At 46.2% G+C, this 23,567-nt stretch overlaps 1 protein-coding gene across 26 annotated transcripts; it reads right to left on the bottom strand.

Moving 5' to 3' along the window:
* Nucleotides 1–509: 509 nt before the first annotated feature.
* Nucleotides 510–18,263, bottom strand: LOC122378125 (troponin T-like). 26 transcript variants are annotated; one of them, XM_043358814.1, is made up of 18 exons: nucleotides 18,161–18,263; nucleotides 15,504–15,542; nucleotides 15,194–15,208; nucleotides 14,400–14,444; nucleotides 13,448–13,462; nucleotides 12,525–12,555; nucleotides 12,222–12,350; nucleotides 11,730–11,945; nucleotides 11,343–11,450; nucleotides 11,121–11,234; nucleotides 10,394–10,464; nucleotides 8,555–8,576; nucleotides 5,430–5,510; nucleotides 4,033–4,111; nucleotides 2,748–2,863; nucleotides 2,164–2,178; nucleotides 1,355–1,452; nucleotides 510–978 (listed from the first exon to the last, which is right to left on the bottom strand). In XM_043358814.1, exons 2-17 carry the CDS (start codon nucleotides 15,521–15,523, stop codon nucleotides 1,366–1,368), a joined length of 1,164 nt encoding a protein of 387 aa, XP_043214749.1. In that variant the 5' UTR covers nucleotides 15,524–15,542; nucleotides 18,161–18,263; the 3' UTR covers nucleotides 510–978; nucleotides 1,355–1,365. The 26 variants fall into 26 exon arrangements, with proteins under 26 accessions (XP_043214749.1, XP_043214750.1, XP_043214751.1 ...); XM_043358815.1 differs by lacking the exon at nucleotides 4,033–4,111 and adding an exon at nucleotides 3,454–3,532; XM_043358816.1 differs by lacking the exon at nucleotides 5,430–5,510 and adding an exon at nucleotides 5,096–5,176.
* Nucleotides 18,264–23,567: the final 5,304 nt, after the last annotated feature.

Here is a 23,567-nt window from a genome sequence, read left to right as displayed (position 1 = left end):
AGTATGAATCAGACATCTGCAAAGGCTCTTGAATCAGAACCGAATTGATTGCAAATGCGGATGCGTTCCAACCCCTTCAGCATTTGAACGGGTTGCTGAACCATTCATGAAAAAACTTATGCGAATTGATTATAATCGGACATTTCATTTGAGAAATCGCCGTCCGGTAGGTAGGCTGTGCCGCAAGACAGTCGTGCCGTGCGGGACAGTCGATCAACTACCATGCCTTTAGCTCTGAGATTCAGTGCCAGTCGTGCCTCTAGTCTCCCTTGACGCCTATAGTCTCCCTTGACACTGAGCTGATTTTCTTCGTGCATGGATTTGTGTCTCGATGTTCTGCAGATTCTAGGTTGATTATATTTGGTTTCACCAAAGTCGAGTGCGATCAAACGGTCATCGTTTCCCTTTCCCATTCTGAAATACGTTCACATATGACATATTTTGCGTCTTTTTCTATTTTCATTGCCCTTCAGCCCACCACATTCCCAGCACCAAACAGACAGCCCGTATCCCGTACCGAGATGTGTATTGATGGCAATCACCGAGTCAGCGGCGGTTGGAGCTCGTGCGGGGTCCTGGGGCGCCCGGGCGCTGCCCAGGCTGCCTCTCCGGTGACCGGACGGGCCGGGCCGGGGCGCAGAACGGTGGCTGGGTCCCGCCGCGCGCTGGCCCCGCCCACCCGGGTGACCTGACCTCACACGTGACCGACAGACCGGTGTTACACGGGCCGCACGCCACGCCCGCCCGTTGGCGCATGAGTATGAATTTCGGTGTGTTTCCGGCACTGGATGAGCTGAGAGCCGGGATAGGGTCGCCGCGGTGACACGGAGCCGGCCTGTGACGTCACTGGGTCGATTTGATGACGTCAGTGGATCGGCCGCCGCGGCGCCCGCGACGAGAAGGCAGTAGCAGGAGTTACGTTGAAGTTGACATGGAGACACGGTTGAGCGACAATGGTACACAGACTTGAAGCATACGCTGCGAAAGAAGAGCTCCTGTCATTTTCTGTTCTGCGTGCATCGGTAGCAATATGCGTGTTTGGCTAAAATGAGCGAGGAGTAGCGAGCGACTTCTATCAGAGCATTGTTACGAGGTTTACCGTATCGTTCAAAAATGAAAACAAAACTGCATTTTAGTTAATTTAGAATGGAAATGTTCAATGAATTGAAATGCACATATTGTGCCTATATATTTTAATGACAATTTTCGTTATCATTCCTGAAGGTAGTAGTAAGTAAGTAGGATGTGAGTAGGATGAGCTCAGAAATACATTTTCACGTACTATTTGAAAAACTCCGAAATAAAAATGAAGTGCGTGAGTGATGTGGGCGCTAGTGCCAACGGTGCCAACTACCTGGGTTGAATTTATTCCTCTTCTTCCTCTTCCTCCTCCTCTTCTTCCTCTTCTTCTTCCTCCTCTTCTTCCTCCTCTTCCTCCTCTTCTTCCTCTTCCTGCAATTCCACACAAGAAGGTACTGTGAAGAGTCTTCCAACACAAAAGAATCCGGGAAGACACTGATGCAGATAACATTGGATATCAGAAAGATATGATGTTCGAATTTAGGATATTTGGTAATGTTGCTACAGCTAGTGGCACCTAGCAACGTCTTCAAAGGTTGACAACGAAAGCACATTGATCAAATGCACCAGTTTTCACTCGATATAAATATCTGTCAGCTTATCAGGACTGAAACGAGTAATGAAATTAACTACACATATAATGGCCAGCATTGCAGTAGGTAAAGATGCTAAGGTGAAATTAAGTTGAGGTAAAGATGAACTTTAGCTCGATTAGTGTGAAATGAACGAGCGTTAACGAGTCCCGGAAAGAGATAAAAAATAATAAAACAGAAGACAGAGCAGATCAAAGCAAAGAAAACGGTCGCATCACGTATAAATAAAATATAACCAACCAACGTAGCTGACCGGCATGTAGTTCTCAAGCATTAGTTGAACGTGTCACCAATGATATAAGCACAATCAAACCCACGACCGGGTGATATGGCCGAATGTTTCGGACAGTGCTGCACCGTAAATATTAGTGGAAGTTGCTCTAACTTTTAACATGTTCTGATAACTCATCGTTAGAAGATCAAAGCAGAAGTGATTAGCATGTGCTGGTAGTATTTAAGCGTCAGTTATGAGTGATTGAACCAGACTTACGGCCGGTGCTTCGAGCTGAAAGAAAAACAATGGAGCATTGTCAATCATATGCATTTTCTCTAGATGACTACAAAGGTGGGCTAGCTATCACGGACGTCTATTTACCAAAATCTAACAAGGTGGATGCAAAACGATTTCTAGCATTGATACAATAGGATCTATGTAATAATCCCTTCTTTCTTATATGTGCACAAGCAACTGGGGCAAAAAGGAAACGTTTTACTGTGCTACAACAAAACAACGATGTTCTGGATTCCAAACATAAACTAAAGCACCTACACCACCAGTAATGAACACCTTTCGGTTCTCTCTCTCTCTCTCTCTCCCTCTCTCTCTCTCTCTCTCTCTCTCTCTCTCTCTCTCTCTCTCTCTCTCTCTCTCTCTCTCTCTATTTCCTCTCTCTCCCCCTCTCTTTCTATCTATTTATCTATCTATCTATCTCTCTATCTATCTATCTTTTTCTCTCTCTTTCTCTCTTCATACGCGATCCATCGTCATGCACCCGCCCCTCCGACCCGCCCCTTGTGATTGAGTGACTGACTGACTAACTGACTGACTGACTGACTGACTGAGCGACTGCTCACCTCCTCCGGCTCGTCGGCCGGCGGCGCCATTTCCTCCTCCTTCTCCTCCTCCTCAGGAGTTTCAGGATCGTCGGTCTTCTTACCGGGCCGCTCGCCGAACCACTTTGGCAGCCGCGCTGGGCCACAGGGCACACAGGTCACACACCGGGCGTGGCCAGCCGGCCCCATCAGTCCGATATTCCTTTGTGATAGTCTGGTGCAATTATTTACCACCATTTTGACATTCAAGAGGTCTTAGAGGGTCTTCGTGTTGGTGTAAAAACGCCGTTACAGCATTTTTTTTTTCATTTGGACCGGCCGCCAGTGCCGCGGGGATTAGATTAATTGTAACATTTAACGAAGGACAGATCCAGAAATCAACCGAGATACAATGATTGTCGTCTTTGTTATCTTTTTCTAACGGTATGATGTCGTGGAAGGCGTGATTGCCGAAATTTAAACTGACAGCAGTTTTGCCTGTCTGGATCTGTCCTTCGTTTCAACGTTTCAACGATGAGAGTGAAACACTGCACCTGCATGTGCTGATAAGCAGTAAAAACCATGCCAGCTGCATGCACCACCGGCCTCACGAATGTTTCAACATAGTCGGAGACAATAATACAAAGCCATATAAATAACGAATGTATATGTCATGCTCTGTGCTGTATGCACAATTGCATAGCCCATCGGAGCTCCCGCGGCTTCCGGCTCGCTGTTGGTAGCTTACTCTTTGCCCGATCACCGAAGTCCTTCAATCGGACGGTCCATATTTTGTCCTGTTCTTCCTTCTCCTTAGCTTCAAAGCCCTGTCAATCACATACAGCCCTCTACATTACTACGGAGCTACCGTAAAATAAACATGCGGTGAACGAAATAAAGTTAGCTGATGTCTCGTCGTTTTCTTTGGGGATGTAGGGAGGGAAGGACGTGCCATTCAATGGCCCATGCAGATAACCATTCCGCACAAATAGGATCGTCTTCTGCTCTAGATAACCGGGTACTATATGGTTAACGTAGTCATGTAGACCGTTTCTTTCTTCATTGTAAATGTTTTTTTTTCATGGAAATAAGACGTCAGTTGTAAATAATAAATGGGACCAATGGGGCGAAGAGAAGTTTTCTTTTTCAATGAGGAAAGAAACACGTCCCATGTGATGATGGCTGCATTCTGTGACGATCTATATCACGAGGCCGGGTGGGGGCGGGGGCGGCTACCGCTACAGTGTTGTCCACCTATGGGCGACCGGTCCGGCCGCGGCCTCATGCGGTGGCGGCCCGCCGGACCGGTCCGACAGAGGACACTCACTCTTGGGACGCTTGCCCCATTCGTCAGCCTTTTCCTCCCAGAGCTTATCGTTCTGCTCGGAGAACAACACAGTCCAGCCCTGTCGACACGTTGCTAGTGTCATCCGCCCGTCAGTCCGGTCGCGGAACCGATTGCAAAGCGTCTCAAGAAATCCACGGCAATTTTAGACAGGTGTTAGACACATCAGGCCTTCGCAAAGAGCGCGGTGTTTTTAGAGACTTGAAGCATATGCGTGTTTGTCAAGCAAAATCAGTCAATGTGCATAGATATGCGCCATCTTGATCAAACCCTTATCGCTGGAGCAAACCTTGGATTCGATAAATATAACATTTTGGAGTTGTATCATGAAAATATTCGAGGAATGTATTCATTAGTGTGAAGGTATAGGTACTAATAAAATCGATTTACTTAGTCCGTGCATTTACTTATGGTATAGGTACGTTTCTTTATGCTTAAATGTCTTCTATACCTATGTGTTAGTGATACTATGAATATATGAAATAAAACATGACAGTCACAGTGCTTAAGCAGTGATATCATGCAGTCACATCTAAGCTTTACACCGAAAACCAAGCGACTGGACATCAGATTACAAGTGGTTAGTTCATACATGTCACAAAAAAGACGCAAAGTCTCGACGAGGACCACGGCGCACAGAGTCAAGTGTACGCATATATCATATTTAGAAAGCTGACCTCAAAAATGTTACTTTAATAAAAACAGTTTCAAGCAATCGTAAGTAATGGATTTAATTATGAGCTTTTCTAGGTGTACTTGTATATGTTTTAGGCACAATAAAATTGACACATTGAACAGCATTAACAACATAATTGCTTTCAAGCAAAGCAAACCTCGAGGGAAGTGCATGCTAGTTTCCACATGATTATCTGTACCAAAACTGCTTATTAAATACCACTAATAAATGTAACGCAGTAAATAAATATAACAAGGAAACCGTTCGTAGTATAGAAATAAAGCTGTTTGCAAATGTCGAACATTTAGTGTCCGATAAATATGCCGTAAGCATATTGGATAGAGATGCACGAGCCTGGCGCCAACTTACGCCGTTGAAGAGGTTCATCTTATCGCCATACGAGCGATGGTCGATGGTCCTCTCAAACTTGGACGCCACTCGGATCTTGGGCTAGAACACAGCACCACACTGCCAGTCAGCATGCTGGCCTGACGACCCCTAACGACTACCTACCCTGGAACGATAGACTCCCGCCGACTACCGGGCGCGATAGACTCCTAGCTACCACCCGGACTACTGACTGCTCCTCCCTGCGATCCGTGCGGCTCTGAACTGCGGACTACGCTCACGACCCGCTGCCTACGACTCCTGCAAAGGGTGTACGGCTACTCCAGCACAAACTCCTTCCGGTAACTCCACTCACACCATCGAACAGATGGGTTTTCTCGGAGAATGTGCGCCTATCAACCTGCCGCTCAAACTTGGACGCCAAACGCACTTTGGGCTGAAACGTCCACGAACACGTGTCTCTAAACAATGTCGGAATGTATGGAATGGTTTAAATGAATTGTCTCTCTATATTAGTTTACCTTCATCAATGTAAGCAAGATATAACGTGTTAAAGATAAGTAAAGTACACGATTGATGAAATACTAGGACTTACTCCACAAGGAGATCGAATGGGTCGGAGCGCTTTCAATATGTATTATACATATCGTCGTCAGCGAATCAATAACGGGTCGAATCGAGTCGGGTATCGAAGAGGTTCGGGAGCTGCGCGGCAGAGCGATCACATACTATTCGAATTATGCATTAAAGAGAATAAAAAACACGTGAGAACAATCATGATACACTAGCTGCTAAAATGAATTAAAATGGGGTGCTAAAATGCATAAATGGCACGTATAAAAGTACAATAAGGGGGGGGGGGAACAGGATACCTATGGTGATAAAGACTGAGTAGAAAAGGGAACAAAGACTATACAAAACTGAGTGCAAAAACTGTAAAAGGACGAGTACAAATATAAATACATACAAAGGCCGAACTAGACGTAAACACTACTGACAAAAACGGCGGATTATCGGCAGCCAGCGGTCATGCAGCAGGGCACCCGAGTTCCTGTTCACGTTTGCGTCATTCGGCGACACCAGGACGGCTTCACGCCGACCAACAGTCCGAATATAGGCCGATTCCAGGAGAAGTCGCATCTGGTGATGACTGGCTCGATTCAAGATCTTGATGGCATCGAAAGCAGGTGAGCAGTCTCTATGGGTACTGAAGGCCGATGTATTGGCTCTCGAGCGGACTGCTCCAGTCCAGCTCTCCCGGTGTTCTCGGAGTCTCGTGCCCAGCTCACGATCTGTCTCGCCGATATAGACCATTGGGTCACCGTCCACTTGGCAGGAGCACTCGATCCGATAGATGACGTTGCTCTGTTGTAGCTTAGGCAGTTGGTGCTTAGCCTTGCTGCAGAGCAGCGAGCCGATGGTGACTGAAGGCTTGGAGACGAGCTGGATCCCGATCTTGCTGGCCTCCCGTTTGAGTTGGTAGAACAGGGGGCCGGCAAACGGAACAGAGACTCGGACAGGCGCCGGGTGTGAGTTCGCGCTAGGTGGCGCTGGTAGGGCCCTTGCCTTCAGTCTGAGATCGGTCCGAGTCTTCTGAATGGCCGAGTCGATGAATGATCGTGGGTAGCCATGATGATGAAACTTCTGGCGGATGAAGTCAAGCTCCTGCTGGCGGTCTCTCATGGACGAACAGTATCGGATCGCTCGAGTGCAGTCAGATCGAATGGCCGCTCTCAGGTAGCGGGTCTCGGTGTAGGAGCTGAAGGCAGGCACTTGGTTGGTGTTGCAGGACTTCCTGTAGACCTTGGTGCAGAACTTGTCGTCTCTTCTAGTGATGCAGATGTCAAGATACGGTATCTTGATACCGTATCTTGACATCTGCATCACTAGAAGAGACGACAAGTTCTGCACCAAGGTCTACAGGAAGTCCTGCAACACCAACCAAGTGCCTGCCTTCAGCTCCTACACCGAGACCCGCTACCTGAGAGCGGCCATTCGATCTGACTGCACTCGAGCGATCCGATACTGTTCGTCCATGAGAGACCGCCAGCAGGAGCTTGACTTCATCCGCCAGAAGTTTCATCATCATGGCTACCCACGATCATTCATCGACTCGGCCATTCAGAAGACTCGGACCGATCTCAGACTGAAGGCAAGGGCCCTACCAGCGCCACCTAGCGCGAACTCACACCCGGCGCCTGTCCGAGTCTCTGTTCCGTTTGCCGGCCCCCTGTTCTACCAACTCAAACGGGAGGCCAGCAAGATCGGGATCCAGCTCGTCTCCAAGCCTTCAGTCACCATCGGCTCGCTGCTCTGCAGCAAGGCTAAGCACCAACTGCCTAAGCTACAACAGAGCAACGTCATCTATCGGATCGAGTGCTCCTGCCAAGTGGACGGTGACCCAATGGTCTATATCGGCGAGACAGATCGTGAGCTGGGCACGAGACTCCGAGAACACCGGGAGAGCTGGACTGGAGCAGTCCGCTCGAGAGCCAATACATCGGCCTTCAGTACCCATAGAGACTGCTCACCTGCTTTCGATGCCATCAAGATCTTGAATCGAGCCAGTCATCACCAGATGCGACTTCTCCTGGAATCGGCCTATATTCGGACTGTTGGTCGGCGTGAAGCCGTCCTGGTGTCGCCGAATGACGCAAACGTGAACAGGAACTCGGGTGCCCTGCTGCATGACCGCTGGCTGCCGATAATCCGCCGTTTTTGTCAGTAGTGTTTACGTCTAGTTCGGCCTTTGTATGTATTTATATTTGTACTCGTCCTTTTACAGTTTTTGCACTCAGTTTTGTATAGTCTTTGTTCCCTTTTCTACTCAGTCTTTATCACCATAGGTATCCTGTTCCCCCCCCCCTTATTGTACTTTTATACGTGCCATTTATGCATTTTAGCACCCCATTTTAATTCATTTTAGCAGCTAGTGTATCATGATTGTTCTCACGTGTTTTTTATTCTCTTTAATGCATAATTCGAATAGTATGTGATCGCTCTGCCGCGCAGCTCCCGAACCTCTTCGATACCCGACTCGATTCGACCCGTTATTGATTCGCTGACGACGATATGTATAATACATATTGAAAGCGCTCCGACCCATTCGATCTCCTTGTGGAGTAAGTCCTAGTATTTCATCAATTTAATTCCATCTCCACATCATGTCATTACGTTAAAGTACACGACATGGCACCCTGATCGGATTATTTACACATTTTAAAAATTCAATAATCTAAAATAGTTTTGTTGGGCTAATCCTACTCGAATTGATACCCATGGCCCGACATATTTAAAACAGCAAAGATGATTTATCCAGTGGCAATATTAAAATGATAGGCTTAGAATAATAGGAATGATAGGCTAACTCGAGGTCTATGATCTTAGTTATGCCGGGCAATCACGCCCACAAATATAATTCCTGGAAAACAGCTGATATTTAAATACGTCAAACACATAGGAAAAGTGAAAATAACTTACCGGGTGCTTGCCGGTCAGGGCCCTGCGAAAATGTTCGATGTGTCAGTAACCATTTCCAAAACAAATCGGCGTGGTAGATTCGAGCACGCATTACACCGTACTTTTGCATATTGAGTGGACGGCTTTGTACATTCTTTATTTGTTTAAAACATTCATAAATAATTATAAAATCGTCCAAAGATGCACTAGCTCGATATTTGAGCTATATTTCGAACAGGAACCCTCTATATCTGAAATCCTATGAATTTTAACCATGTGTAGCAAAGAACGTTTATAATACGAAGAAGTCTTTTGCGAAGTAGACGCTGAACACAATTGATTGATGAGTTCAAATTGTGCCGATGGCGCACAGAGTACGGGTACTCACTGGAGGCCGGCAGAACCATGTGCCCACCTCTAAGACGCACGGAGGACGAGTGTGCTCCCACTGGCTGTCTTGTCACAGCTAGGGATGGACGAGACGGTCAGGGTGGGTTAGGCGGACGGCCCTTCCCAGATGCAAAACACCATGCACTAACGCTATATAAGAATGGACTGCACGGGGAGGTAGGTACACTTAGTTGCATTCCGACTCACTGGACAGAGGTTACGGCACCGTACTAACGCTAAGACGGGGAGACAAACCACTATGATAACTCTACAGTTACACTGATGTGAGCAGCTGCGTTTCTTATAGTCAGTCAACTATACCACATGCCTCCCGTTGCGGTTTTGTGGTGTCAATGGGCTTCTCTACTATCCAACAAATCAGCTGGCAACTTTCTGGCTTTGTAGCTCACTAAAGATCTGCAAGGGTAGCATGCCTTCAGACTGATTATTTTGTGAGCACATTATTCTTTCGAATATTAGAAAATAAAAGATGGAGTGAGAAACAGCCGGTTCCAAGGACAAACGAGACCAAGGACAAATCAATCGTCCAAAAGAAATAAAACTGGCGTAAACTAAAAACAAAATTTCAGTAGCTAGGCGCAGCCGACCCCACTGCATGTCAAGGGTGATGAGAATCGTGCCAACCAAAATGAACTGAATTTAAAAGGGTGTCTACTGGTCTAGTTACTCCGGCTGTGACGCAGAACCAATGCGCGCCGATCGGCCGAGAGGACTTACTCGGGATCGAGCCCCTTCTTAAGGGCTTTGTGTCGCAGCTGCTGCTTTTGTCGCTCTTTGAGCTCTTTAAGCTACAGAACAGAAACACTGCAATAGTGTCTACCGCTTGGCACACGACAGTCTAGCGCAGACAGCCTAGCATACATGGTGGCCGCGCCTACGAAGGCGCCGGCCCTGTTCCCGCGGCCCCAGCGCGACCACGGCCACATTCGGTGGATTGCCGAGCCCCCCCCGGTAGCACACCGCAGTCTCCTGTCAGAGACGCAGTGGGAGCGGGTGCGACACCTCCCACTGTTTCACAAGCTAACACTGAAGACAACCGGAGGCGGCCGGGGGCGGCGCAGGCTTCCGCGCGGCTGCTCTGCCCGGAAATTTGGTCTGGTCTGATAGCAGTGCTGCTCGCATCTGGTCTGACTGACTGCTCTGGCCGCCAGCGTGACCAACGGGGCGCTCAAGTGCACCCAACATGCACCAGCAATTTTCAAGTTTTATAGACATGTGTACCGAAATCCACTTCTAAATCAGCATTAACTATTTTGGTCTAATGTCACACAAAACACACACTGAATACTGAAAGCACGACTGGTCGGCTCGGCGAAATACACGATTGCTCTACATGTGTGTCACTCCGGGTACGGGAGCAGCGTAGCTGAAGCCTGGGCATTTCCCCCGAACCGCTCTACCGTCTAGACGCCAAGCGCGCGTGCGATATAGATCATATGGGCTGCTTACTCAGGATCCAAACCCAATTTAATGGCTTTCTGTTTGTTCTGTTGTCTCTGCCTCTCTTTGAGCTCTTTCAGCTGCAATGATTCAGGTAGAGCTAAAATGTTATTTGAGAAGATTTAAATAAACGTAAGTGAACAGCACAATGTGTTGAGACGAATGATTGTTCGTGTAGAATATGAAACAATCATTGAAATGTGAATTTTATTGATTTTTCAAAACTAAGCTTGAATGGTCAATTTTATGGGAAGAACAGATTTACGGATGAAAGCTACTGTAGTTGCAATGTACACGTGTGCTTGGCGTTCTGTAAAGTAATACGCTACATTTAATGAAAATGTAATGCGAAATTATGTGGTTTGCGAATGTACCCACCTGAGGGAACCCTTAGAAACACCCAGCCTTGTAAATGTAAACAAGAGACAGCATGACACGACATTCATACACTCACATTTCCATTTGGCCGCCTAACTAGCATCGGTTACGCTGATAGAAAGATGCATATCAGTAGGACGAGCTGGATATATGTGTCTAGATCATTGCCCTTTATAAAATAAACGGCAAGATAGCCCCAGAGCGCTGACACAATGAAGCTTTTATCGGCAAAGGACCCATTGAAAAAGCGATTGGAATGTAATTTTCTATCAATGATCATTATTTGAATATCCCAATGAACGTCAAACCCATATAGAGCAGTGAGCTCTGTGTCATCTCCGCCGGCGGCTATACGTACGTCGTAGTCCTGCCTCTTCTGGCGCTCCTCCAGGTCGTACTTCTCCGTCTCCAGCTTCACGATCTGGTTCCACATGTCCTCCGCCTTCTTCTTCAGCGCCTCGAGACCGAGACCCTTCACGGAAATCAGATACGACGAGTCAGTGAACCAGCATTCCCATCTTGGGCGGTGTTAAAATGTCATGTAGGTAAATCAATAAAGAGTGCGATGTGGAGCACTTACATCGACTTTGAGAGGCTGGATGCGGATGCTGAGAGCAATCTTCTTCTCCTCTGCCAGCTGCTCCTTGGTCTTGCTGATCTCGTTCTTGGCAGCCTGGATGTTGGACAGCTGAAAACACGAGATGATTCGTGACGGATCGTTGTTTGTGATTTATTTATCACACACATAACAAATTGTGGTTGGAAAGCTACTATGCAACTGACGCCAAAGTAAGCAAAGGCAGAGCTCCGACAAAGCAAGAACAGCCGACTTGTTGATTTTTGTGCGTCTGAATGTCGACAAAATAATGATGCGGTTCCCCTTGCATTTCACATTCCTATTCACACAGCCTGGGTTATCCCGTCAATACGCCAAGTTCTGCCACCAGTCCGTGGCCTGTTAACTCACCTTGTCGTCCTTCTTGCCGACCTTGAAGTTGGCCTTTCCTCCTGCGGCGGCCTTTTGCGCCTGGGCCAGCGCCTGCCTCTTCTTCTCGGCCTCCTCCAGCCGGCGCTTCTTCTCCTCCTGCTCGCGCTGTTTCTTCTCCTGCTCCTCGCGGTAGCGGCGCTCATCCTCGGCCTTCTTGGCCTCGGCCAGACGCTTCTCCTCCTCGGCGCGCAGGACCTGGCGACGTCCGTACACAATGGCGTGTTACACGTCTAGGAGTGCATGTAACTACTGGTGGTGGCACGGCAATGCTGCTTACATCACAATGTGAGCTTGATAATGCCATACGCCTTGTGTTTATAAATTGCGCTTTAGGAAATCAATCGCATGGGATCGAGTCATATCCGTTATCAATGAAGCGAACAACCGTTCTTCGGCACATTAAATCGTGTCACTAGTCGCTACATGATGATGAAGAGTGAAGACTCACACCATCGCAGCGACCAGGCTCACCTTGCGCTTGGCCTGCTTCTCCTTGAGCTTGTTGAGCTCCTCCTCCTCCTTGGCCCTCTGTTTGCGCCATTCCGCGATGTACTCCTTCAGCTGCTCGTCGAGCTCTGTGTTCTTCTTCTCCTGCCGCTGCTGCAAGGTCAAACGGTGGATTATGTCAGCAGGGTGGCCCGGGCGTCAGTCGAACTAAACTATTAGATGTGCCTTGATAGCTAAAAATAGTGAGAGCGTTGTAGGTTTAAGGACATTCAATAATAATGCCAGTAAAGCGGTGATTTTATGCAGTGTATGGGTCATTATGCTTACCGTGAAAATGTTCTCCTTCTTCTCTTCCTGCCTGAAAGTGAAACATGAACGGTAAAATTGGAAAACTTAACGCTGAGTAGTCATGCAATGTATTCACACAACGTTAAAACGTATCAATTGTATTCACCGTACCCTTATATGAGCGAAGAAAATTGGAGATGATTTTATAAATTGTGCATACTGATGTATGAAATGGAGCTTAGCGTGTTCTCATTGTGACATTATTGTACATATGTGTCTCAAAAGCCAATATCGAATCCAAACGCGCCAAAAATTGCCAAAAGTAGGGAATTTGCAACTATGTACCAATCACGCTGGGCGTCTAACTGATGAAATACCGAAAAGAGACGAGAGTGTCTCATGAATTGTGACCTAGGTGAAATTAGTGCCAGATCAAACAGCGGAAGAATCATAGGACAGCCATTGGCAAAGCAAGGCAGCAACCGCACTGCGTTAACAAGAACAATCGGAGCTTTTTAATAGGCGAACGCACTGGCGGATCCGACCGGTAGATTATAAAGCATACATCCGGCAAAGTTGCGTCATGCACTACAATGGACGCATTTTTGAAAAGCAGCAGTTTTGGAAGAGGCAAAATCCGTACCTTCTGGATCCGCCAATGGGCGAAACACCCCACGCACTGTGTTATTAATTCCATATAACAAAGTAATATAATACGTTTACATACATATGCATATTTGGGCAGACAATTCAACGCACACCGAACGACCATAAATCAAATATAGCTGAATGCAGTGTATGTACGTGTAAATAAAATACATTCTGCCTCATACTCGAAAAGTGGTTGCGATTAATTAAGATGTAGTTTCGATGAGAACAAAACTGTGTCAGTTTTAAAACAGAAAAACGCCACACAGAGAGTCAGCTGTATGTAACTCGAGAAGCAGCTGAGGCTAACTTACTTTTGCGCCGGTGCCCTGCGAATAGATGGGGTGGACGTCACTACTTGGACACTCTATAGGGAGGGCGAGCTATTCTGATGCTATTCAATGGGTCTCTAACGGTGTCTGGCCTAAGTTCTAAGGTGCAAGCAGTAGCGCCTCTCGTGTTAGTTCAGTCTAAGCAGCTTTCAAATTCTATCACAAAACTGGTGATCACTAGAAATATGATGAAGCAGTTGGGTGCATTGAAATAGGCGCATTTTAATGAACTAATCAGACATCTGGACAGAAAGCTAAGTAAGTGATAAGCTCAGCATTCTCTAAAGAAAACTTTGCATGTTGAAAAGTTACAGGAAGTGGTATATGGGCAAATTTCGCTAGGCTGGCGTCACTTTTTAGTCATAGTACGTAAGCGCTTTTTCGCATTTACGCCAATTTTTCAATATTGCAATCATCGTGGGTATTTTGAGAGCGTGTTTTTGTTCGTCTATTTCGCATGCAATTATATGCAGATTTCGTTGAAATTGCGGCTTTGGCTCTACTTACATCGTCAAGGCGCTATATTGTTTATCTAGTGTCTGTCCTTTGAAAACTGTGTTATTTCTGTTGGGTGATCTGAAGGTGTATGGGAAGTTGGAAACTTATTATGATTTATTTATTAGGTGATTAAACGGTCTAATATTACTTTAAACTATTTAAGCTATGTCAGCGTTTAATGTGTTGCCTGATTTCTTGCGCAATATTTTTGTGTGTGACTTAAAACATCTCACATTTCCTCAAAGCATATATCCAAAAATGATACATTTTTGGACTGATTTATCGTTAAATGCATGAGCATGTTTTTTATGAATTTCACTACGCGTCATGTGACGACATTAGAAGCAGCTAGCGCTACCGCGGTTGACGGAGGTGCAGTGCGGGACTAGCACGCGGACGCATTCTCTAAGTATGCTGACTGCTGGAGTATACTTACTCTTCTTCCTTGGCCTCTGGGACCTCCTCCTCCTCCTCCTCGCTGCTAAATATACGGGCAAACACAGCGCGGGGTCAGTCCAACTCTGTCTCGAGAGATGTCAGAGGGCCAATCAGCCACCAGAGTCACTGACATCTACGGGGTGGAGGTGGGATGGAGAAGTAGGAAAAGGAGTGTTGATGTCACAAATATGGATACCTTTATTTCTGTGGCTTGTTTTGAGAGGTGACAGACAAGGGTTTTCTATTGTGATTTTTCAAAAACTTGTACTTAAGTCATATCTAATGAAGCTTGTGCAGTAAGGTGGTGTCGAGGTTTGAAACTGCTTCAAAAGGTTTAAGATGATAAGAATAATTAAATTAAGGATTCAACAGTAGGACTTCTCTTTATAAATAATTTACGGGACGACATCGAGGAAGGGCTCTGGTACTGAGGGCCAGTACGGTCGTGGGAAGGTACTACTACAGCTCCCCTAGCTGAGGGGTGCTGGCCATCCTCCACTGCAAGAAATCAATCCAATCTGCTGCACACTGCCATGGATAAGCTACGCTAGGATCGCGCCCGTGGCCGGGCCTCCCATCGACTGCACTGTCGGGTCGGGCGCGATGTCAGCGGCCACCTACAGTGACCTACAGTGCGTCCGGTGGCAATCAATCTACAGTGACCTACAGGGCCACAGGCACGGTCTCGGCGGAGGGCCGCGGACGGTTACCCGCTGAGGGCCGCCCACGGTAGATTTACACCCGGCTGACTCTCCGGAGGGGAGTTACACCCCCTCTGGAGTGGATACTTACACCTCCTCCTCAGATCTGAAACAGACGGGGACGAAACGGCGGTGAAATACGTGCAAGCGTATTATTCTTCTCAAAGTGAGGAACAAAATTAGATTCTGAAAGCACAGGTGGACAATAGCATAGCAGGATTTTCTAAACCTTGAAATGTGAACTACATGAGACGGTTACTTTCACGGGTTATTTCCACGAGAGAGTGCTTGAGAAAAAGAGCCATTTAATTAGTTGATGCCAACAAGAGCCACCATAAATATCGCGTTAGAATATACACGCGGTTATAAGTAGGTAAAAGCAAAAGGTCGTTGATACTTACGAGTATTCTTCGTCCGACATTTTGGTGTGTTTTAGTTACCTGGAATAAAAGACACAAATTAGAGAACCAATGTTATTTGCAGAAGTGCATGAATCCAAGAGCTCCGGTTGATGGCACACACTTTATTGAGAAAGCAAAACAAATCACATATAAACCAGTTTTCGTAAAATGAGATCGCGAGTATGGTTTTGTGAAACGGCAAGACTTTTTTTCAAATGGCTAAAACTTTTCATCTAAAAAGAATTCTTGTGTGGGTCAGTTCGCCAAGAGATCTCGAGGACGCCGATCCGCCCCATCAAAATGACAATGTATGTGACAGCACAAAAGCCTCAGTTGGTCTCCACTGCAGATATAAATCCCAGGCCAAGTCCCTCAACCGTCCAGCTCTTCAAAACCTTGCCAACAAAAGCAGACGATTTGGACCTTTGCCATATAACTATTTTGGACATGATGGAGTGTCATCATTATGTCTTGCATTTAGTTATGAATTGACTCGGTTGTGCGTGCACTGCACTGGAAGCTATGCGCTGGAAGCTAAAGCTGGTTACACAGTAGTTAATTATTTAGTGGTATTTTAGTGCCCTAAGGAATTACTTATCTAAGTGGGACTTAACCCGCGCCCCACTGGGGTCTGTGTATAACACGCCCTACTGGGGGGGGGGGGGCTATTCATAGCCCCCCCTCCTAACTCCGAAACTACTGGGCCGATCGTCAAAATTCAAACGGCGTCTGATAGCCCCGGAAAAACTGTCGAGCGAAACCTAATTTCATTGACCTCGAGGTCACCGATGACGTCACAGGTCAGGTCAAAGTAAAAATTATTAGTATTTTGGCTTGTTCACATTTTGGGCTCTGGCCGCCGTCTTACAAGTCAGATCAGGCTCATTTTTGGTACACACACTCTTAAATAGATGCTCTAGATACCCTGAGGGTACCAAGCTTTTACTTTGATTTTCAGGTCAAGGTCAGGTCATCACAGGTCACGAAAATATTTTATCATGCGTCGGTCACGTGACACATGTTTTATGGTCCATTTAGGCCATAGATTTCGAATTTGATGTCGTCTGTGTCATTCGAGGTCATTTTGAGTCGAATTTAGCTTAGGTCAGGTCACTTTCAGGTCAAAAAAGGTCAAATTTTGAAGTTAAAATTTTTCAACAAAAAAGGTGTCTATTGGATGCAGTTGGAGCTCAGGAACACGATGGTGCCATTTATATTGGCGTACGATGTCAAATACGTACTGAAAAATTGATTTGAAAAATTAATAATTGTGAATTTTTTGCAATAATGCGTATAACTTGGCCATTTTTGAAGATATTTAGCTAAAACTTGCTAGAGTTAGTCATAACCAAGCGTTCTGTCACATATATTCCGGTTTTTTCGAAAAGTCAAAAACTTTTTGGAAAAAATATAAAAATACAAATTTTGAATATTATTATATCAAATTTTCGAAATTTTCAAAATTTTGAAAATTCGAGATAGCAGTTTGATAGCGCGGTCAATTCTGAGTCCTTTCATGCAAAGAAATTGGATCTAGCTTAAAAACTGAGCTCTTGGGAGCGATTGCCGTGGTTCAATGTTTTGCGTCGAAATCGGCCGAACATGACGTCACTCTGACGTCATTTCCGGCCGACCTATGGTAGCTACGAAGTTCAAATTTTGACACAAGGTGTCAAATTGATGCTGCCAAAGGTACTGTAAGTTTGGCGTCGATCCGTCAAGCGGTTTGGAAGTTATTGCAGAAAAACGGGAGGGGGGGGGCTATAAATAGCCCCCCCCCCCCCAGTGGGGCGCGGGTTAAAAGTCATCCTATATACTTTTACTCAGGTTGATAAATTAATGGTATACTTTTCAGAGCCTCAAGAGTAAAGCCTGTAATTTTTTAAATGATGGCAAATGTTTCATTCAAATGATGGCATCGTTTACTATTCCATGTAATTTCGCATTCAAAAAGGCTCCTCAATGGGGGTCGAAATATTTGCCATCATTAAAAAAAATACAGGCTTTACTCTTGAGACTCTAAAAAGTATACCATTAATAAATTAATTGAATTACTTATCTATAGGCACGTAGTTGGCTATGATGGTCGTAAACGGTAATCATGCGTCACAAATATCCAGCTAAGTTTTTCACACATTTTTGTCTACTGGAAATGCGAAATTACTTATATACCACTTTGCGTACTGTGATGCAGCGGGAAAATCTTGCAAATTCTCTGTACTATACAAATTAAGTGAATGATATGCATTTGATGATCCACTGTCACAAAAAGTTAGGTATATAATGTTCATTTTCGTTTGTCCTTTTAGGAATCAGCTTAAAATTTACGAAAAGTATAAGGTGCCTTTAGAAGACGTAGAATAAACTTCGGCTTCCCTTTACACCAATGCAATTTCAAATGTAGACCGTTCAACAATATTTAACTGTTCAACGGGTCGATTTACGAGATGGTGACTCCTTGGCAGTCTCGTCACTGGTTATCACACGTCCACGGAGCCTGAACCTGTCTATTCACCGTCGCAACTGACCGTGATTCTCATAACCCATCAAACCAGCACTAAAACCTGGAGCACAAACACCTCGGGCTAATTGAGCTCGCGGCGCGGTCGGGCAGGCTCGTAGCTCGGCGCGTCCGGCGGCGCGGTCGGTGCACTTACGCGCTCTCCGAGAGATCAGCCAGCCGAGTCGCGGTGCGGTGGTACGGGGGCACCCGGGCCGCGGACTGCGGCACCCCGCCCGGGCACCGGACGGCGCCGCCGCCTGGCCGGCCGCCAGCGACCAAACATAGCCGCGCTGACGGCTGTGCCAGCGTCACCCGGCGGCGGGCGGCGCGCGACACCGCCCGCGGCCCTCCACCGGCCCTCCGACCGTCAGAGGGAGGGGAGGGCGCTGTCCGGTCAGGGCGCGCCAGGCCGAACGGGTCATGGTCCAAGTGTTGTGTCAAAGACAATGAAAAGGTCGGACTCGAACGTTTTGGAAAAGTATTATGCAATGAAATGTTTATTTAAACGTTTTATTCGAAAATGAGAATTATAGGTCGTACATTTACCTCCCACGGCGAAAAATAAAGCACGATTTTTTCCTAACAATCAGGTTTCGTCTCTAACTTACAGCTTCCGTCGACGGTCGTGGCAAATAAATGAATGAATAAATGAATTCTTCAGTTTCACGTGGTGAGGCATCTCGTGGAACGGTTCCAGGCCAGATGCCAATTTGGAAACCATGGGATCTAGAATTTCGCTTGGCAGAAGTTCCAATCATGTCATTTGAATCAAGAACATGCAATTTTTCATGTGAAGGCCGCATTACCACATCATGATAAACCTACTTAACCCTCGCACGACCAGGCCATTTCTCATAACACGAACGACCAGGGGGGGGGGGGTTGTTACGACCCCCCCCCTGGCGTTTCGAAACGGAAGGTCGTAGAGCTTAGCGGAAAAAACCAACGGATTGCTCTCAACGAGATCTCGCGATTGGTGGTATATTTTTTGGTCCCAGGTCAACATTTGACCTACTTTTGACCGGTCAAAGGTCAAATTTTCGGAAAAATAGACTTTTTTCAACTTTCGGCGGCGATTGCGGCAAAACGGTGGGAGATATCGACTTGAAACCTTCACTATCGTGTTTCTTGATCAATTCTCTATCGTTTGGTATGTATTTCGTTTCCCTAGCTCTAAAAATGGCGCGTTGGGAGCGCCGGAAGTCGGCAAGGTCACAGTCGGCGGCAGAAATTCGAAAAATCAAAATTTAAATTTTTGAAATCTGATTGTATTTTTGGATTTGGGAGGTCCATTTGCTCCCTATAGAAGCTAATATTGCTGCATATTCCCATTGAGGTGACAAGAATTAGCAAAATAGTGGTTCGGGCGCTTTTCAAAAATAGTACCGGACGCTGTTCCTCTTGTGACGTCATAGCTCCGTGACCTGACCTGACCCGGTCAAATTTCTTATACCATATGATAGCCAATACTTGCCCCAACATGCATGGGAAGTTTCATCACGATCCATCAACCGATGTCCGTACCACCGGCAGGAAACCTCGGGCGTTGGAACTCAGTTTGTGAAAATCCGGCCGGAGGCTGTACCTCTTATGACGTCATAACTCCGTGACCTGACATGACCCGATCAATTTTTTTTCGACAAAAGATGCGCAAAGGTTGCCCCAGAGGGTATTGAAAATTTCAGCCCGCTACGACAAGCCGTTTAGCGTGCACTTCGAAAAAACCTCAGGGGGGGGGGTTGATACAACCCCCCCCCCCCTAGGCGTTCTAGGGTTAAATCTTTAAAATACTGGGAGTGTAAAACCCAGCATTACTGTATGCCTGGCCTATTCAAATACATTAGCCAGAGGGGTGTGGTAATAACTGGTGTAAGCAAATTGACCACGGTCAAAAATGCATTACCAGAATGCACTTAAGCCAACATTTTGGGATGGTCTCGTTCCTAAGTCGGCTAAGAGCTTCGGTCCAGAAAAAATTTATCGTTGGCATACAGTAAAATGCATACCAAACTCGGCCGGTGATAAATTTTCAAGACCTCAGTCCTTACTGATTTTGAACTCGGCCTTCGGCCTCGTTCAAAAATCCAGTAAGGACCTCGGTCTTGAAAATTTATTGACACCGGCCTCGTTCAGTATTATATATGACTAAGCGAAAACTTTACAATATTTAATCTCAATTATCTCAATTTTCACAATTTCCTTGATATAGTGTCCTTAATCATCCTCATTCCCAAGCTTACCTTTACCTACATCTTCGATGATAACCAGTGAATACTGTTTCCCCTTCTACCCGTACTCTTGCCCCGGTCCTATACCGTACTTTTTCACCTTCACGCTACAATAAACAGAGTAGTGAGTACATCAACACGTTTAACATCGCCAAACACACTTGAGGTTACTACAAAACACACAGTCCCAAGTCAGAGCAACCAGCGGCTGTCAGCCACCCCGCGCAGAACATTGTCCAAACATTGACACAGGCGTTTGTCCCGCGGTGCTCAGCCGCCTGAGCCCCGGGTGCCGGGTCGACGCGGGGTCTGATCCCCAACAACAACAGAGCCGGGAGACCGCCGTGATGTGAGAGAAATCGGCCAAATGACAGTCCCATTCAGCTGCGCCAATCGCTAATGTGTGCACGCGAACTACCAGTGATGGCGAAGCAAGCTAACAGGGTTCGTTGACGCCTGACGTTATGCTGTGCCGCAACGCCCAGTACAGACTACAGGCCTTGCGGCACAGCATAACTTCAGGCGCCGATTACTAGTGCCATCTGGCGGAAGGAATCGGAGCTACCGATGTTGGCCTGGCGTACGCTATTCGCTCAATCTGTTGTCAGTAAACCGATTGCTGGAAGCAAGCAAAATAAAACGAGGACCAAGTTCAGTCATGTAACTTTCTCACGGCACATGCTCAGTTTCTTGTAGTCTATGAAGTCTCTCTCCCCTTCCTTGGCCACATGCGGATCCAAAAATGCTGCCTTCGACGCTGCAGAGGGCATACCTACCCCTGAAAAGTTTTCTCCAAAAGTCCAAAAACTCCTCGGATTTCGATTCCTTATGAACTGCTGTGTTGTTTCAAGCAAGCTTCTGTTCACAGTAGTTGCTTACTTAGTACTTTTCTTTCTTTTCTAATAAAAACGACAAAATTCAATCGATTTCCGGCGCTGCGAGAGGAGCAGTTGCCCCATATTCCCTTGCATTGCCAGTGCTCTCGGCTCCTTCTACAAAATAGTAGACTTAGACGCGTCTAGCTAGACGCGAAATGGAAGCCTTCGCCAATTGGGTGGAGCAATGTTTTTATCGTTTTATAGCAATGTGGTGACCAGCAACAGCCCGACAAAAAAAAATGATTACCAACAATTGGCTTTAGAGTTTAAGGGCAATGTTTATGCATAAAAAATGATGAATTGACACGGATATTATTGTTAGTGTTTTATTACGGAGCGAGCGAAGCGAGCGTAGTCTTTCCTACATGCCGGGGTATGTCTTAAGCACAGCACGAGCCGGGCAGTAAAACTATGACCAAGAAACTGTCGGTGTCAAAATGCCATGTTATTTGATAGGCCGGGCAAGAAACAAAAGTTTACTGCCCGAGTTTACTGCCCAGGGCAATGACCTGTAAACTACAGTTTATCGCATTAGTCCAGAGGTATAATTGACAGGGAATGTATAACTGACATCATTATTGCATGATATTTGCCGCGTAAAATTAGAAAACTAACATTTTTGGTAAATATCTGCTCTGCTTATCAAGGGTTTTGAAATATTTTGCATTGGTTACAAAGCGGAAATTATGGTAAGATATAGGTACGCCTATTAATCGAAATCCGTTATCGCTTGTTGTCTTATCTTCGTTTGATATGTCCACTGATACATTGGGCCTAAGTTAATGCGTTTTTATTTGGCAGTTGTAGTCCTTTCCTCGAAACAAACATGTAAAATATGGAAAATATAATGTATTCAACGAACGTTTAGCCATAGGGCATATCAACAAAGTACGATTACATAAATGAAGCAAAGATTCTTGCAAGAGCACTGGGAAAATTCACGTTTAACCACTAGGAATATTATACCTTCTTCTTGTTCTTATGTCGTTGCAAATCATTCAAGTAATGTTCCTTGGATATCTAATTGTTGTGCCATTCTGAGTTTATATTTTCAGACGTGATTCTTTTTGAAGTAAGGTATTTTGATGCATTTCTTCTATAAATTTCCTTTAAGGCTTTATCCACAGCAGTAGCGCAATCACTGTTAGGAAAATATGGACAAAACAATTGCATAAAAGTGTCACCAAAACCTGTCGAAACTAACCTAGCTATGCGGCATGTAGGAAAAATCTTACTGACCTCAGCCGTACGAAATTATTTGGAAACTCGGCTTGCAAAATTTGACTCCGCCCCTCGTGCTTCGCACTCGGGCCTACGTCAATTTTGCAAACCTCGTTTCCAAATAATTTCGTCGGCCCGGTCAGTAATTACGGAGCGAGCGAAGCGAGCGTAGTCTTTCCTTAGATTAACGGAAATTTCTGAGTATGAGCGGCCGGCCGGCCGGCCGTGGTCACGCTTTTGCGAGGCTTATATCTCAGCAACCACTTGACCGATTTACACGCGGTAATTTTTGTAGGGTAGCTTCATTCCTTCTACCAAGTATTGGACTATTCCCGATGCATGTGGGTGACCCCTTATGCACGTGCCACGTGCAAAACGAAGAGGTGTCACTTTTGTAATTGTTGCAATATCTCGGTAACTACAGATACAGATACAGATGTGTATTCATCTAGGATCCACAATAAAAGTGGCTTTTCACCAGACACGTAAAACCAGATAAAACAAGGAACATACAGACAGTACGAGTAGGCATAGATATCACTGGCAAACACAAACAAGCGTGCGACTGGAACAGGTTCAGACAGCTACTCGGCGTCTCGACATGATCACACGCTTCACATTGGCGCGAAACGCTGGTATATACGGGCTCAACTCGGCACCGTTTAACATCGCGACTCCTCTAATACATAGTCGACGTCTCCCCGTCTCTGTTCGGGCCCGTGGCTGTGTTATCAGCCCTGCGTTTCGGGTGTTGTGGTCGTGTATGTCGCGGGCTACAGGACCGATGGTATCACTGATATGTTCAGGAGTACCCGATGTGATGGCTCGGTGGACTGCGCAGATAGTGTGGTACTCGGCTAATTCGTCTGCCCGCAGCCAGCCGAGCTGCTGTATGACGTCAGAGATGTGGTCGCTGCGTCTACGGCCACTGACGACTCTGGCACAGAAATTGAGAATTTTCTGGACACGAGCCATCTGGGTCGCACCGCACGACCCATACACGCTTATACAATACCGCACGATCGATATGACTAGGGCTTGAACAACTACCTTACATGTGTTTGCTGGCATCATGTGGCGGGCATGACTGAGAGCGATTAAAATTCCTGTGCATTTTGATGCCATGGCGGTGATGTGAGCTTGATAGTTCAGATGGCGGTCGAGATAAAGTCCGAGGTTCTTCACCGTCCCTGCATCGACTACAGTTGAACCACAAAAGTTGACAGTGACGGGC

The sequence above is a fragment of the Amphibalanus amphitrite genome, unplaced genomic scaffold (genome assembly GCF_019059575.1).
Source record: "Amphibalanus amphitrite isolate SeventyFive unplaced genomic scaffold, NRLGWU_Aamphi_draft 000055F_arrow, whole genome shotgun sequence".
Classification (NCBI taxonomy): Eukaryota; Metazoa; Arthropoda; class Thecostraca; order Balanomorpha; family Balanidae; genus Amphibalanus; species Amphibalanus amphitrite.
This window is presented reverse-complemented; position numbering and strand designations above follow the sequence as displayed.

Coding starts and splice junctions, on each gene's coding strand:
- LOC122378125 (XM_043358814.1), bottom strand. CDS start 15,523: ATGTCGGACGAAGAATACTC. Junction 11,451..11,729: donor TCGGCAAGAAGGACGACAAG/GTGAGTTAACAG, acceptor TCGTGTTTTCAG/CTGTCCAACATCCAGGCTGC. Junction 10,465..11,120: donor AGAAGAGGCAGGACTACGAC/GTACGTATAGCC, acceptor GAATCATTGCAG/CTGAAAGAGCTCAAAGAGAG.